The 16,979-nt window shown below is 39.2% G+C and overlaps 1 protein-coding gene across 2 annotated transcripts; it reads left to right on the top strand.

The window, feature by feature from the left end:
• The first annotated feature begins 498 nt into the window (after positions 1–498).
• On the top strand, positions 499–16,632 carry Mrs2 (magnesium transporter MRS2). 2 transcript variants are annotated; one of them, XM_070024461.1, is made up of 11 exons: positions 499–788; positions 2,082–2,155; positions 4,650–4,686; positions 5,774–5,886; positions 7,466–7,639; positions 9,423–9,553; positions 10,667–10,783; positions 12,259–12,411; positions 12,870–12,987; positions 15,088–15,201; positions 15,662–16,632. In XM_070024461.1, the coding sequence occupies exons 1-11, from the start codon at positions 581–583 to the stop codon at positions 15,770–15,772; spliced, it is 1,350 nt and encodes a 449-aa protein (XP_069880562.1). In that variant the 5' UTR covers positions 499–580; the 3' UTR covers positions 15,773–16,632. The 2 variants fall into 2 exon arrangements, with proteins under 2 accessions (XP_069880562.1, XP_069880563.1); XM_070024462.1 differs by lacking the exon at positions 10,667–10,783.
• The last annotated feature ends 347 nt before the right edge of the window (positions 16,633–16,979 follow it).

Genomic DNA, 16,979 nt, shown 5'->3' with positions numbered 1-16,979 from the left:
TCTTACATGTTGTTAAATATAGAATCTAAGTCATGTTTTATGGTCTATGTTTTATTCTTCCCTGGTGTAAGTTTCATACTCTGTTCTTCTGACCACATTAAAATTAAATGCAAGTAACTTGAGAATGGTTGTAAACGCCTTACTTCCAAATTGTGGATTTTATTCTCTGTGAAAATATGCCAGCAACTGCAAAACTTGGGCCAGCCTGAGCCACCAGTAATTGTATTTCATTTAATAACTGCTAGCTAATAGGAATAACCGACACTATACAAACTATTCTGATCACTCCAAGAGATGAAGCGCCTACGTTGGATCTCTCCATTTGCACAGCAATGTGTCTCACCCAGCCATCCCTCAACCTTGCAGGTACAGGTTGAGAAGGTCCCGGATGTAAGGGCCGCCTTCCCACCCCTCTGGCCACTTCAGAGCATGCGCAGGGGGCGCACGCAGGCGCAGTGCGGCGCGATCTGCACATGCCCAATACGCCGGAGCCGCGCTTCTGGCCGGGTGCCGGCTGAGGAGCCACGGTCCGGCATGAGGGGCTGGGGTCTGCCTGCCCCCTCCTTGTCGCTGCAGCTCCATGGGATGCCTGCGGAGCCTCAGTGGGCTCTGCCTGACCGGGCTCCTGCCCCGCGCGGCGGGGTTGCCCCGGAGGACCCTGTGTGCCCTGGCCTTGGGTTTGACCCCAGTGGCTCGCCCTGCTGCCATCTGTGGCCGCGCCAGCCACCTGCTCGGAAGGAGCCGGGCCTGGCCGCCGCCGCGCGGGCCCCGCCGGCCCGGCTGCACAGGTACGATCCCCCGCGGGCCTCCGCGGCCTCCCGTCCTTGGGTGACCCCGGGTGTGTGCACGACCCGCCCCGGGCGGCGGGGGACGCGGCGTGCTGCCCGCTCGGAGCGGGCTCGTGCCCGGAGCCCTGGGCATTGCCGGCCCCCGACCTCCACGGCCTCTGCCCTCTCCCCGCCACGGCCTCCTGCCGCCAATCGTGTGACCTCAGTGGCGGCCGTTTGTTGTGTGCCCGACTAAAGCTCCCTTGGGTGTTTCAAACCCGGAGCTCCGTCCCCAGGCTTGCGGATGCATACGCAGCCAAAAGGAAAATGTCTTTAAATTGCGCTAACCTGTGTTCCGTGTCTTTCTGGCGGACACGTTTGTACCGCCGTACCCTTTGCACAGGTGAGGGGGGTGGGGAATTTAAGACCACGTGGTGAGTTGTCAGGATCCGGCTGTTCAAACGCTTGTGTAAGCAAACCACCTGAAAGGGGGGATTCTTGCTGGGCGCTGACGACCCACACCTGTAATCCTAGCTAATCAGGAGGCTGAGAGGTCAGGATTCTGATGCGAAGCCTGGCAGGAATGCCCGTGACACTCTCCCAGTCAACCAGCAAAAGGTCCGAAACGGCTCAAATGGTAGACCACCAGCCTTGAGCAACAAAGCTAAGGGATCGCACCCACTACCAACACACAATAAAATAATCAAGCCTTTAGGTGGCTCCTTTCCTCACCAAACGGTGAAATATTAAAAATTTCCACAAATTTGAGTGCAAATGTTGTTCTGAAGCAAAAGATGTTAAGGGGTATTACTGGAACATGCTGAAAAGTGCTTTATTCAATTGTGGCATATAAATGAAAGGAGAAAGCAGTGGTTGGAATCCAACATACATCGTACACACATATACACACACATATATATCTGATTCTGAACATGTATGTATGTATGTATGTATACCCTGCCAAATATTAACACAATTACCTAACAGATGTTTCTTCAGGAAAAAGGTTTTTTAAACTTAGTCTGAATTAGCACTTCTCTGATGTGATTGTTTAACTTATAGACAAAGACTTACAGGCAGGTGCAAAAAATCCTCTCATTGTTCAATATGAGTTTTGATATATGTAAGAAGGAATATGATCATTTCTAAAATAGTTTGAAGTGGTGGGGGTATTGATATGCATTTAAGTTGGCTCTGAAAATAAAGTTGATTATTTAAAAGCATGAAAAAATATTCTGAAAGCTTATTCAGAGTTATTTCTTAGCTCTTTGTGAATATCAATTGTATGATTTTGGGGAATTTGTAATTCTTCAGGTGAAGTGCATCGGTTTAGAACATCTGATGTCTCTCAAGCCACATTAGCCAGTGTAGCCCAGGTATTTGCTGTGGTGAGTATATAGAATACCTGATAACTTACAGAAAGTACCTGCCTTGTTTATTTGTTGGCATACTACCACGCTATTATTTTTGTTTTGGACTTAAAGTCGTGTTGTACTTAGCCAGTGACCTGAATGCCTGCTAGATTTCCTTAACATTGCTCTTGAAACTTTGCCAACTTCCAACCTCTTAGTACTAGAACTTGTCATTCAAATCATACCTCAAAGCTGGAACCCTCAAAATTTCTCATATATCTGCTTAGAATTTATTAAAGGTTATTTATAGTTAGAGAAGGATTTGAATCTGTGCTTTGTAAAACATGCAGAAGTATCTTGAAGGAAGCACAGTCTAGTACTTAAGAGTACTGCTTTGAAGGGGTAACTGTTTAAAAAGAAATGCACTCATTACCTTACTTATGTAACTGTAATCCCCTTGTTCATCACCTTTACAAGAAATAAAAAAGAAAAAATATATATATATATATTTTTTTTGGGGGGGGGGTCCGGTCGTGGGGCCTGAACTCTGGGCCTGGGCACTGTCCCTCAGCTCTTCAGCTCAAGGCTAGCGCTCTACCACTTGAGCCACAGCACCACTTCTGGCTTTTTTCTTTTTTCTTTTTTTTGTTTATCTGATGCTGAGGAATCGAATCCAGGGCCTCAGGCATGCAAGGCAAGCACTCTACCACTGAGCCACCTTCCCAGCCCAAGAAAAAAATATTTTAAAAAAGAATACTTGCTTTGAAAGCTGGAGGAGGATGAATGAATTAATAATAGATTGAGACCCCTGGTAAGCAAAATGAGGGTGGCCTGAGTGAAAGTTATATAGGAACTGGTTGTGCTGCTGCAGCTTTTTTGACAAGCTTTTCTAGAAGTTTGATTTTAAAAATGAGCACTTGATCTGAGCCAGATTTCCTAAATTTAAACCTCAGTTCTACCTTTTGCTATTAAGTGGACTTGGACAAATTTTGCTTGCATGTTACCTTAGTTTTCTCATTTTTAAACTACGAGTAAGCCTACTTTATAAAATTGTGAGGATTAAAGTAACTTGTGTATTTAAAATCATATGATGTGTTAATAAGTCTAATCATAATGGCTAGCATGTGTAAAATATGTTGTTCATATTTGCCCTCCTTTACCCTCTTCTTTCATCAACTGATTTTACTTGAAATGAGTTTAGAAAGCAAATTGATTACAAAGTAAACCTTTGGGAAAGCCAATTTGTATAATGTTTTAAAAAAGTATTCCATTGAAGAAAAATTGTACACAATAAATTTAGTATGCTGTAGGAAGTAGGTGTATCATGAATATCTTTTACTTGAAAAAGAAACAAAGGCTCAGTAATTTACTAGCGTGATTTTCTCTAAAATTTGTCCTGGTATGTGACTGAAGAGTTTTATCATTTGTCTTCAGTGGATACATGTTTATGTATCTTCCATCCCAAGGATGGAAGAGCCTGTATTACACAAATGTAAAGCTTCCTTTAATTTTAATAAAACTTCCCTTTAACATGGGTGTTTTATGCTACTTATATATTCATATTGATCCTGGTTCATGACAAGCTGAAATATATGCTGTAGGTTTCTATTGTGTTCTTACTAACACAGCAGTCAGATGTTTCCAAAGTAATAACTCAAGACCTGGTTTACCTACAACTACAGCTTAGAGTATGTTTTTCTAGGGGAAAAAAAAGTATGTATTTCATAGTAAATAATACAGGCCACTACATGGATTTTATAAAATATTATTGTATTTTTTTAAATATTCAGACAACTCTGAAAAGTCACCTCTACTTTATAAGAAAAGGGTATAATGTATGTGTCATATCCTCTCTCCAAACAATTTGAATAGGCCTTTTCTGTACATCTTTATTGATTCTGCCATTGCCTAATGGAGAGGCTTCTTAGCCTCAAGAGACACACTTAGATTGATGGATGACAAGCCATGCCATATTTAGTTCCATGCTGAGAGAGCTGACACCAAAGAAATGCAACAAAGCAGAATAAAGTGTGTCCTCTCAAAAGAAGTCTTTTCAGCTATAGTGGAGCTTTGTTGGCTTGCTAACTGAAATCTCAGGGGCAAAGAGATGAGATTCTCAGAGGAAGGAGTTTGATACACCTTGGCTCAGAGTCACCGTAGCACTTCATGCCAGTATCTCTTATAAACATCCTATAGATGCGGGTTCCAGGGCCTCTGTGAGGAACATGGCCAGCTACAATAGCAACCACTCTCAGAAAAGGGCTGAGCTGTGGCTTCCCCCTGACATTTGTGATTTCTCACTTAGTCTGTAGTAATTTCTTCTTAGTCTATTGTTACCTGTTCCCTCTTTATTGGATTTCTAGAGGAATTAAGATAAAGCTAACTCAAGGTCAGGTTTATCCTAGCAAAGAAAAGGGGGAGGTTTTTTTTTTCAGCTCTTACAACTGTATTTAACATAAAGAAAGTCACTTATGGCTTATTTCAGTATTTTAAGGGTATTACTCAATGACTTTGTTTTTTTTATACTTAGACAAAATTTGACACAGAAGGAAATGTTTCTTCTTTTGGTAAGTATCTTTTTTTCTGAGTCACTTTTTAAACCAGTTACTGAGCCAGGTGAAAATTTGGGAACTGTAGTGTTTCAAGGAGAATATTCTTTCTGTGTACAGGTATGTAGGAGTCTTTACTCAGCATTTGTCCATCAGTCCTAAGTAAAGCTGGTAATTCCTAGACAAGGCATATTTTCCCAGAATTATTTCCCTCCGAAAGGAGCAATACTGACTCCAAGATAGTATTGAAGGAGTATTTTGGAAAGTAGAGCTAGAGCACAGAAACACTTTTTCCAGTTTGCTCTATCCTGTCAGTCTCCCTTATACTCTCTTCCTGTTTGTTCCAAAACATGTTAAGGTAGAATCCCATGATACCTCTGACACTGCAGTAGGAAGAAACAGTATACTGGATGGCAGTCACATGAAGCTCTGCCACTAACTGCACTCTGTGAATAGCAACTTATGAAAATTAAACAAAGATGCTGGGTTAAATGGGAGACTAATCCCCAGAACCACTGAATGAGAAGGAAGGAGGAGAATGAGAGGGAAGGAGAGGGAGGAAAGCAGGTATTGCCTGTGTGACTTCAGATTTTAAGATCATAATGTGGTTTTTGTTCAATATCCCCTTCAAAAGATTTTTCTACTTGTAGCCCTGTTACAGGTGTGGTTTGTTGCTACAAGTACAGACCCTCCTATAATCAATCTATCTTAAACTTCTCAGGTAATAAGTAGTTTTCAGGTAGGAAAGTTTGGTGTGAGAACCAACTTAATTCTGTCATTTTTTGTTTGGGGAAGAACAAACATTCATAAATGTTTCATGCTGAATATGATCTTATAATTAAAATATATAGTTGTACAAAATTCATATCGGAGACAAATAATCAGTGTCTCAAGGTAGAAATTGCTTACTGTACCATAATAGTGTATGGTTATGATTTTTTTATATTGCTTCTAAGTAACCCCTCCTCCAAAAACGTTAAGAAGTATAGAAAAAGAAAAGAAGGGAATAATTAAAGTTAGCCTGAGTGTGCTTTTTAAAGTAAAACTGGGTATGAGAATAATAGAACTGCCCAATTTATAGTTTAGCCCATTCTTCTTTTAATAGAAAAGAAGAAAACAGAATTATACCAGGAGTTAGGTCTTCAAGCCAGAGATTTGAGGTTTCAGCACGTGATGAGCATTACCACCAGAAACAACAGGATCATCATGAGAATGGAGGTAAAGGACTTTATGTTCATCTACATCTCTCCACCACAGCCTTACAATGTTATTTCTAGTCATCCTGGTTAATAGCTAGGTTGAAAGTTATTTCAGAATAAAAATGGGCCATTTTATAATCTAATACATTAGCAGAACTCTTTACACGGACTATATTGAGTAGATTTAACACTGCTTCCGATTTTATGTTGGAAAAAGTCTGACTGTGGTCTTCATTCTCATTGTTTGAAGTAGTCTACCTTCTGAAGCTATAAGAGAATCTTGATTTGTAGTAGATACATTTTGTTTGTCTTCAGTTATGTGTGATTATAGTATAACCTTAGCTAATAGTTTTCTGGTTTTTCAGATAGCCTGGGGCTATCAAATTTTGAAATCTTAGATTTTTTTTAAGCTTTCTAAAATATTTTTAATTTCCCTCACTAATTCAGAACACAAAAGAATTTGACTTTCCTTAATGATAACATGGTCAGTAGTTGTTTGGGTGTGTGAAAGTTTAGCATCCTAAAACAGACCCAGGAGACACAGCTCTAGTTGATATTGGCCCCAAAGTGGGCATGTACTTGTTTTCTTGTGTCTTTGAGGGCAGATTTTTTTTTGTCCATTTATCTAGAATTAAAATAATTTTTAATTAATCAAACTAATCTCCAGAAAACAATCTACTATATTATTAGTCACTAGCATCCTTCAAAAAAGTATCTCTGTGAAGGAGAAATAGATATGTGAGATAAGACAGATTTAATAAACTATTACTAAGTGGTGTTCACTATATAGTCTCAACTTTTTGTTTAAAATTTTTTTCATAATTGTTGAAAATAATATTAAAAAACCATTCCTATTTTCTATATCGCTAATACAGTAGTCATAAGCTACTTCTATTCTTTCAACATAGGAGATACCATCTCTCTTTAGAGAGATTTCTCATTTCACACTATTCTAAATTAGAAGAGCCCCAAGGCTAGGTCTGTAAAATTTCTAACTAGCTTAATAAATGGTGATATTTTAAAAAGGAATCTTGAAAAAAACCTTTATCTTTCCCTTTATTTCTTTTTTTTTTTCTTTTTGGTCGGTCCTGGGGCTTGAACTCTGGGCCTGAGCGCCGTCCCTCAGCTCTTCAGCTCAAGGCTAATGCTCTACCACTTGCGCTACAGAGCCACTTCCAGTTTTTTAGTGGTTTATTGGAGATAAAAGTCTCATAGACTTTCCTGCCCGGGCTGGCTTTGAACCGCGATCCTCAGATCTCAGCCTCCTGAGATTACAGGTGTGAGCCACCGGCGCCCGGCTTTCCCTGTATTTCTTATGATTACCCTGGAAGTTTAAATGAAATTATGATTTGTATAATTCCATTTCTCTTGAAAGTAAATTAGAGGTATCAAAACACTTATATTCTAGTATTCCTTCTTTTAAAAAAAATATGATTTGGTTTAGTTCTAACACAAAATCAGAAAAATGTTAAACCCAGTTATATGCATTCTATTGTTTTCTGTAGCTCTAACTTGGATACTGTGGATATACATATGTAAATATGTGTCTATATCGATGGATACACACATTTATATACTTTTTGTTGTTCTTTTCACAGTATTTGAAAGCTGTGGTAACTCCGGAGTGTCTTCTGATACTAGATTATCGGAATTTAAACTTGGAGCGATGGCTATTCCGAGAACTGCCGTCGCAGCTGGCTGGAGAGGGTCAGCTTGTCACATACCCTTTACCTTTTGAGTTCCGAGCTATAGAAGCACTCCTGCAGTATTGGGTAAGCCTATCTTTATTTAGTTTCTTTGTTGGGCTTTAAATGTTATTGAGGTTGAAATAAGTTGATATTAATTCAGTGATACTCCTTCGCCCAGTCAGAAACATTTTTAAGAGTCCTGATGGAGATAGTACTAATTCCTAAATTTCAAGGTTCTATCAAAGAGAACTAGTGTATGCAGAGCATAATCACTTAATGAAATACATTTAAAGGTAGCTACATTTTATATGATTAAAATAGCCATATTGCTTGTGATACTTGAAAATACTTAACATCCTAAATATATGTTAAGTCAAATTTCAAATACATTGCTTTTTTCTTTCTAAACTATGTATATCATGTGCTTAAACATATATATTATTTAATCATTTTTCTGTTTGTTGTGAAACCTTTGAAGTAGCTAAGTAATGCCTCAGTTTGAGATCTAAACTGACTTGGAAACCATACTTAATTCTTCTAATGACCTCCCTCCTCCCATTAAATTGATAGTAATGGATGTCTTGAGATATTGTCACACCCAAACAAGAGTGGTTCACTACTTTCCTGGACTCTATCACTCTCTCATTCTCTTTTCTGCCCTCAGTAGTGTTTAAGAGCTAACTGCATACAAGAATTGGTGCAAGGGGAAGTGTCGCTATGGCTCAAGTGGTAGAGCACTAGCCTTGAGCTGGAGAGCTGAGGGACAGTATCCAGACCCAGAGTTCAAGCCCCACAACCAACAACAACAACAAAAAGAACTGGTGCAAGGAACATACTAACCAGAAGGGGGAAGGAAAAGAGGGTAAAAAAGACATGAGATGGGTGTGGTTTGGTTGAGCCTGGTGCCCTTTTGCCTGCATTGTTCTAATGTTGGAAGAAATTATTGCACTCTGTGTTAGAGTTACAGCGGCAACAGTACCAGGTGCAAACAGTTGTCAGTGACAGGCTGCACAGGTGCTCAGGAGCTCATGATGTGTTAACCAATACAGAGCTCTTTGTCTCTTAGAGCTCTGCCATGAAGAAACAGATTATACATTATAAGAAATACACATTTTTTATCAGGAGAAATTTCTTCTGAAAGAATAGTGCACAGAAAGTGAGGCCAGCCATGCACCCCGAGGGATATCTTTTCAAAGGGAGCTCCCCAAACCACCTGAGGGACTGTGACATGCCAGCAGCAGCTACGCTTCACAGACATTTGGACTGTGATCTTCAAGCTGCCTACCCAAACACTACCTGAATCCAGAGCTCACTGGGCACAGGATTTGCTATCTCATTTGGAACATTAGACTGTCCAGCTCTTTCCATTCAAGGTCTTCTGAACCTGAAAGCAGTTCTTCAAGGTTATCTGCAAATAGGTACCCTGAACTCAAGACTCAAGTCAGAACATTTAAAATCCCATTTAAATTCTAGTTTTCAGAGCATTGTTCACAAGAATCTTGAACTGTATTCTCTTTACAAAGAACATAAATATTATATTCTGAAGGTAAATTTTGTTTTAACCATGGAATAGCAGATTTGATTTTAGAAATGAATCACTCTTTTCTTTCATGGTAATTGTCTGTAGGGATAACTCTTTCCTGCATTACTTCCCTTTCAACCAAATCTGAGCCTGCTGATAACATTGAGCATAGTTCTCTTAGCACAGGAGATGTAGTTTTTAATCATTCACAGATGATTCCATCATTGACCACATTCTGAAAGTTCTAGCTATGACAAACATCTGTATTTAATCAGAGGATTCGCTGACCCTAAGCATTCTAAAAAGGTTGTTTTAATTCTTATGAAAGGTCATGTTGTTGTCTAGATCAATACTCTTCAAGAGAAACTTAGCATTTTGCAGCCACTCATCCTTGAGACACTAGACGCTTTAGTGGATCCCAAGCATTCTTCTGTAGACAGAAGCAAATTACACATCCTACTACAGAATGGCAAAAGGTAAATATGAGTGTTATAAAGACAAATTTCTTAGATTTCTGTTTTACTAATATTATTAGTGAAATGTTTAGCATAAATTCATATATAAAAGTATGTATCACAATAAAAAAAGTATGTACCTATACATACTAATGTACATGTGAGTCCTCACGACACCATCTCCAAAATAACCAGTAAAAAGCAGCCCAGCTGGAGGTATGGCTTAAGTAGTAAAGCACTAGTCAAACAAGCAAGCAGAGCTTTGCAGAAGCCCTAAGTTCAATACCTAGTAGTGGCAAAAGAAAAAAAATGCAAAGGTGTTGATGTTGTGGCCCATATTTGAGACCCATGGCTCACTCAGTCCTTACCTAGTACAGAAGAAACAGTGAATAATCTGGGGGAAGAGGTATAACTCAATGGTAGAACACTTGATTACCATATAGCCGGGTCCTAGATTTGATCCCAAGCATCACAAAAAGTAAACTTAAAAAATAAAATAAAGAGCCGGGCGCTGGTGGCTCACGCCTGTAATCCTAGCTACTTAGGAGGCTGAGATCTGAGGATCACGGTTCAAAGCCAGCCCAGGCAGGAGAGACCGTGAGACTCCTATCTCCAATAAACCACCAGAAAACCGGAAGTGGCGCTGTAGCTCAAGTGGTAGAGCACTTGCCTTGAGCTAAAGGACAGCGCCCAGGCCCAGAGTTCAAGCCCCACGACCGACCAAAAAAATAAATACATAAATAAAATAATAAAGGTTTATGGTTGATATTATCTTGGCTTATTGTGAATAAAAATAAATTCCCAATCCAAATATCATAAATTCAAAACGATTCCACGTTTCTGAGATATATATGCTAAAATTTATATTTGTAGGCTGGTGCTCTACTATTTGAGCCATGCCTCCAGCTGAAACTATTTCTATGTCACTGATTAATTTTGCCAATTAATTTAGTTTTGGTTTGGAATTTGTTCCAAATTTGTATGAAAACTATCAAAATGTTTTTTGTTGGTTATTGTTCCTCTTTGAGTAATTAGAGGATTTACTTGATAGGATACCCTAAAAAGGCACTCTTCTTAGCATGAAATGTTACTATCAGTTTATGCCACTGTATTTCTGTATGACTCTTCTTACAGTCTGTCAGAGTTAGAAACAGATATTAAAATTTTCAAAGAGTCAATTTTGGAGATCTTGGATGATGAGGAGTTGCTAGAAGAGCTTTGTCTGAGCAAGTGGAGTGACCCACATGTCTTGTAAGTAAACTCCCCCTTATTTATTTTCTCTGGGTCTTCCATGGTTTTTCATAGGGAATTTTTCAAGAATAGAGAATATAGGCATTTCTTCCTCAATCACTTTTCTCACCTCTGATTCAATTTAATAAATATATGTTGAATGTGCACTGGATCCCAACCTTGGTGGGCTGAGATGAATATAAAAATAGTTATCTTCATTTTCACAGGGCAAACCACCAAACTGGCACACAGAAATAATTTATCCCAGTAGAATGAAGAGTTGGGGAGGGACAAGGCAGGGTAAACCAAGACAAGACATCAGCATAAGTTCTGTAAATTTTGTCTAATATAAAAATGCACACAAACTTTTTTTAGTCTCCTATGAATTTAGAAATATTACTCTTCTGCTTGCTCAAGTTAGTTTCTTTTTAAATACTCAAAATAGTTTTGTCCTTGCAGAGCAGTATCAGAAATTAAAACAGATCCATGGTCTGTAGAGATTTTTTTAAGCCTTTTTTAAAAATTGGTTATTTATATTCTAATAAGGAAATAAAGATAAAGGGCTATAGAATGTTTGGTAGGTAGCATTTAGATATAATAGAAACTTATTTCACTGGTTTATATTTGCTTTGTTTAGGCTGATCTATCTTTTATGTGTTTTGTGACAGAAGTTTTACAGAATGCATCATTCCTCTTTTTGTGTCCACACCTGCACACAGATGCTTGCTTGCTCATAGATGGCGAGCTACACCTCTAATTGGTCATTTTGCTGGTTGATTGGAGATGGAGTCTTACAGACTTTTCTACCTAGACTGGCTTTGAACTTCAATTCTCTAATCTCAACCTCCTAAATAGCTTATAAGACTACAAGTATAAGTCATCAGAGCCCAGCTTTATCCTCTTTCTTGATAGGGATTGTGGATTTAAGAACAAAATAATTGTGTATTAATACAATTCAAAAACGTTTTCTTGAGCCAGCCATAGTAGCACATGCCTATTATTTTCCTGGCATTTGGAGGCTGAAGCAAGTGAACCTCAAGTCCAAGGCCAGCCTGAACCTCATAATGAAAACTTGTCCCAAAAAATTTTTTTTCATATGTAAAAATTACATTATAGATTCATCTTGGAAAGGAAATACTCTTTTTGTTCATTTCAAATTTTGGTTTTATTTTGCTTGTTAGTAGGTTGAGATTTAGCTCATCAAAATTCATTTTGATTTTTCCTTGAACAGGTAGAACATGTTTTCATGAGTCTTAGACTGGGGCTATGGGATACAGTGGAGCTAACTAGCATATGAAAGGATGGAGCCTTAGTCCTCAAGATACCTGTGTAGTGTTTAGGAACCACTGACATGGCCTCCCACAGATTGAACTGTTAAGAGTAGAAAAGGCAAAGGCTAGGTTTTTTCCACTGGTGGCTGAAGTTTGAGTCACTAAATATGTGATACACCTATTGGGAAGGTGTTAACTATGTTTAATTAACTCTTTGAATTGAAGTGAAAAGAGCAGTACTGGGATTGACCATGCAGAAGAAATGGAATTGCTCCTCGAAAACTACTACCGATTGGCTGAAGATCTTTCTAATGAAGCTCGTGAACTTAGGGTACTAATTGATGACTCGCAGAGTATTATTTTCATCAATCTAGATAGGTAAGAAAGCACTATAAAACACCTATTTTCCCTACAAAATATATATTTTTTTGGGAGGGGGGGTCCAGTTGTGGGGCCTGAACTCTGGACCTGGGCACTGTCCCTCAGCTCTTCAGCTCAAGGCTAGCGCTCTACCACTTGAGCTACAGCACCACTTCCGGCTTTTTTCTTTTTGCTTATGTGGTGCTGAGGAATCGAACCCAGGGCCTCATGCATGCAAGGCAAGTGCTCTACCACTGAGCCACCTTCCCAGCCCATCCCTACAAAGTATTTTAAAGTAAGTTTTTTTAAAAAGGTCATTTTGGAAGGACTTAGGCCACCATCACCATTTATAACTACTACACAGGTTTGTTCATTTGTGTTTTGAAGGTATAGAGCCAATACAAGTGGTCTTTATTAGATTACTAAAGTACATAGTCGGTAAGTCACCTGCTCTGAGTTGGTGTTCTCCTTTCCAGTCACCGGAATGTGATGATGAGGTTAAATCTACAGCTGACCATGGGAACCTTCTCTCTCTCGCTCTTTGGACTAATGGGCGTTGCTTTTGGAATGAATTTGGAATCTTCTCTTGAAGAGGTAAAAATGTATTATTCAATAACTTGGGGGGTTTTTTGTTCTGTTTTAAATGATTTTCAGGTCCTTTAATTTGTTAGTGCTGGGTATTGAACTCGGCACTCTACCACTTGTGGCAGACCCCCAGTTATTTTGCTTTGTTTTCAGATAGGGTCTCATGTTTTGGGGGTTTTTTGGTTCCCCCCATGTCCCTGGACTGACACCACTATACCTGAAAAAGATCAGTTTTTAATGAATTTAAATGTAAACACATTCCCATAGATAGTGAAATAAATATGAAGTGTAACTTACTTAGAATTGGCAATATTAGTTCTTATGTGTCTGTCATTGTAACTGGAAGTTTGATACTTTATTTGGCTCAATATTCAACTCTGTGCCAGTAGATATATCATCCCTACTTTATAGATGAGAAAACAGAAACTTAGAAAAGTCTAGGAATTTGTCCCAGGACACATCTAGAAAATAAGCATTAAGATTTCAACCCCAAGACTGTACTTTCCACTAGCTCTCCTGCTTTTTTGTGTTAATAGAACACTAAACTCCCATAGTCTTTCCTAATTCTAGCCTTGTGTTTTCAGAGAACAACTTACTATAACATTTTGAGCAGTGATCTAAAAGTATGGTTGATACTCTCATGACTGATTTTGTGTTCTAATTAGTTTACCAAGTCCACTGTCTTTTTTGGAGGCCATCACCCTAGTCTAATCCATATCATCTCTCTCGAGGACCACTATATACTTCTAAAAACTGGTTCAAAAGATGTAAATCTGGCCAGCCACCAGTGACTCACACCTATAATCCTAGCTACTCAGGAGGTTGACATCCCTTTGTGATCCTGTGGATCACAGTTCAAAGCCAGCACAGGCAGGAAAGTCTGTAACCTTTATCTCTGATTAACTAAAAAAGCAGAAGTGGAGCTATGGCTCAAATGATAGCCAACCTTTAGTGAAAAAAGCTAAGACATCTGATCCTTAAGTTCAAGCCCCAGAACCCACGCGCACACACACACACACACACACAAGATATAAATCTTATTGTGTCACTCTTGTACATACAAATATTCAGTGGTCATTACTTTATTTTTGGTGGTACTGGAGTTTGAACTCAGCCTCCTACAGACATTCTACCACTTGAGCCATACCCTCAGTACTGTTTGCTTCTTATGGTAGAATCTCACATTTTTGCTTAAGCTTGACCTCAGATTGTGATTCTCCTACCTCTGTCTCCTACATAGCTGGAATTTTCACAGTAAGTCACCGAGCCTCGCTATCTTTTGAGATAGGATCTTGATAACTTTTTACCTGATATGGCTAGATGGCATCAACTGCAATCTTCCCGTCTATTCTACATAGCTAAGCTTACAGGTGTGAGCCACCAAGCCCAGCATTCACACGTCCTTTGATTAACCTTCAAATAAAAATCTAGATCCTGTATCTGTAGGGCTTTTCCTGATCTCCTGCATCTGCAGCCACTCTGGTCAGGTGATCCATCCTTGCTTCTTCTCACCCCTGCTGCCTCCACACTGCCTCTCTACTTTCTACCTTTGTCTGGTTAATCCACCCCACTTCTCAGATCTTTTGAATTAAGCATCATTCTTATGTACATAGGTAAACATCTGAAATGCTCAAGAATCTAGAATTTTTTGAGCACCAATATTCCAGAGGCAGGAAATTTCATTCCTGACCTCATGTGACAGGTCTGTCAAAATGCAGTCTCACTAGAAATATTATATGAAATATATTTTGTTTAGACACCCAAAAGTAATGTCATTTTGTATAATCAAATATTCCAGAGTCTGAAATACCTCTGATCCTAATAATTTTGGAGAAAGTTTATGGAGTATGGGTTGAATACCCCAACTCCATTTTATACTTTGCTACTTGGGAGGCTGAGGCAGGAGAATCTCCTACACCCATGAATTCAAGGCTAGCTTAGGCAATACAGCCAAACTCTGGCTTAAATAAATCACTTTGTGATAGTTTGGTTACATGCAATCCTAGTTGTCATGAGGTATGAATAGTCAGTCGTGAGCAAACTAACAAGGTTGCCTACTTAGCTCTAAGCACCCTACCCTTTTGTCATGAACTCTGCCATCTGTTTTAGGACCATCGAGTGTTCTGGCTGATTACAGGAATTATGTTTATGGGAAGTGGCCTCATCTGGAGGCGTTTGCTTTCATTCCTTGGAAGACAACTAGAAGCCCCATTGCCTCATAAGGTATGAAGGTTGTGGCTGACAGTAGTATTGTGGAGGGCTGTAATCATGGCTCTGAAGTCAGGTAGCCTGGGCTTAGGCAGTCACAGATTTTTGTGAGCCTGTACAAGTTATTTCTCTAAACCTTCCTCAGTTTCCCCATCTCCCTCTGTTTCCCTATCAGTTCAGTCAGTCAGCACTATCTACTTCACAGGATTGTTTGGGAGAATGAAATAAGTTCTGTATAGCACAGTGCCTGGTTAGAAATTGATTTTTAAAAAACTAGCAAGCATTATACAATAAGACAGATTATACATTTAGACAGATGGTGCAGGCTTTTATCATAATCAAATATGGGAAAATGTGTTGTTGAAAGGGCATAATGTTTGTCTTTGTATTAGATGCCACCATGGAGTAAGTAGTGACAGATGGCTTCCAGTTCTTCATATCATTTTACCTGTGGATTATTTCTTGCTTCATCTAGATGGCCTCTATACCTAAAAAGGCCCTTCTGGCAGATAGAAGGATGGATGTGAAGAGCAGCCTGAGACCAGATGGACTTGGACCGAACAGGACTGTCCTAACAAACCGCTAACATCCACCTGGGGGGTAGTCTATATTTTTTTATACTTCTGATAATTTATTTTCTTTTATAGAGTCATATGCTCAAAAAAAGATTCATATGTAAAATGTCTGATTATAAAAAATAGAGCATTCTTAATAATAGAACTCGATTGCATTTCCAGAATATTAAGCAAGGTGCTTTCTTTGTAAAAGGCCAAAATTCTATTTCCTAGAAACTTAAATACTGTTTTATAGGCATGCTATGAAACAGACTAATTTCAGGGTGACCGTTAGATAGACTTTATATCTTAATTTATACAAATATTCATATTAAGTGCAGTTTTCTGCCAAATGAAGCCAAGGAACTTGAAGAAGCCACGGTCATTGAGATCAGGTAACCACAGTTCTTAACGTGCAGGGAATTAGGTTCATCCAAGCTCATAGTACTAGAAAGCCGGCATATGCCAGGCACCACTGGCTCATGCCTGTAATCCTAGCTACTCAGGAGGCTGAGATCTGAGGATCACAGTTCAAAGCCAGCCAGAGCAGGAAAGTCTATGAGATTCTTATCTTCAATAAACCACTAGAAAACCAGAAGTGGCACTATGGCTCAGGCAGTAGAGCACTTACCTTGAGCTGAAGAGCGCAGGGACAGCGCCCAAGCCCAGAGTTGAAGCTCCACTACTAACAACAAAATAAAAAAAGCTGGCATAACATGTGTTAATCTTAAACTCTAGAAGTTTGTGCTCTAAAATTAATCCTTGAAATGATCTTATTTTCTTGTATATCAGCATTTATATGGACTCCAGTTAATCAATATTTCACACCTACTACCCTGTTTTCTTTGTTTGGCTATAAGAGCCTTTTGAAGTAAAGTTGAAAGGAAGTATTTCTATGCTGTTAATGTTTTCTTACTGCTTTATTGCCTAATTTTTAGAGTTTGCTTTCTTTTTTTTAAGACAATCTCCCTGAAACCATATATGACCTAGCTAATCTCATGCCCACCCCCTCAAAAGTTAATGGGGGGCTGGGAAGGTGGCTCAGTGGTAGGTAGAGTGCATACATGAGGCCCTGGGTTAGATTCCTCAGCACCATTTAAGCAGAAAAAAGCCAGAAGTGGTGCTATGGCTCAAGTGGTAGAGCGCTAGCCTTGAGCTGAAGAGCTGAGGGACAGTGCCCAGGCCCAGAGTTCAGGTCCACAACAACAACAAAAAAAAAGGGTAGGCATCTAAATCAAG

This window comes from Dipodomys merriami, unplaced genomic scaffold (genome assembly GCF_024711535.1).
Source record: "Dipodomys merriami isolate MVZ:Mamm:240054 unplaced genomic scaffold, mDipMer1.0.p SCAF_16, whole genome shotgun sequence".
In the NCBI taxonomy this organism is placed as follows: Eukaryota; Metazoa; Chordata; class Mammalia; order Rodentia; family Heteromyidae; genus Dipodomys; species Dipodomys merriami.
Note: the sequence above shows the minus strand (reverse complement) of the source record. Positions and strands in the feature narration are given on the sequence as shown.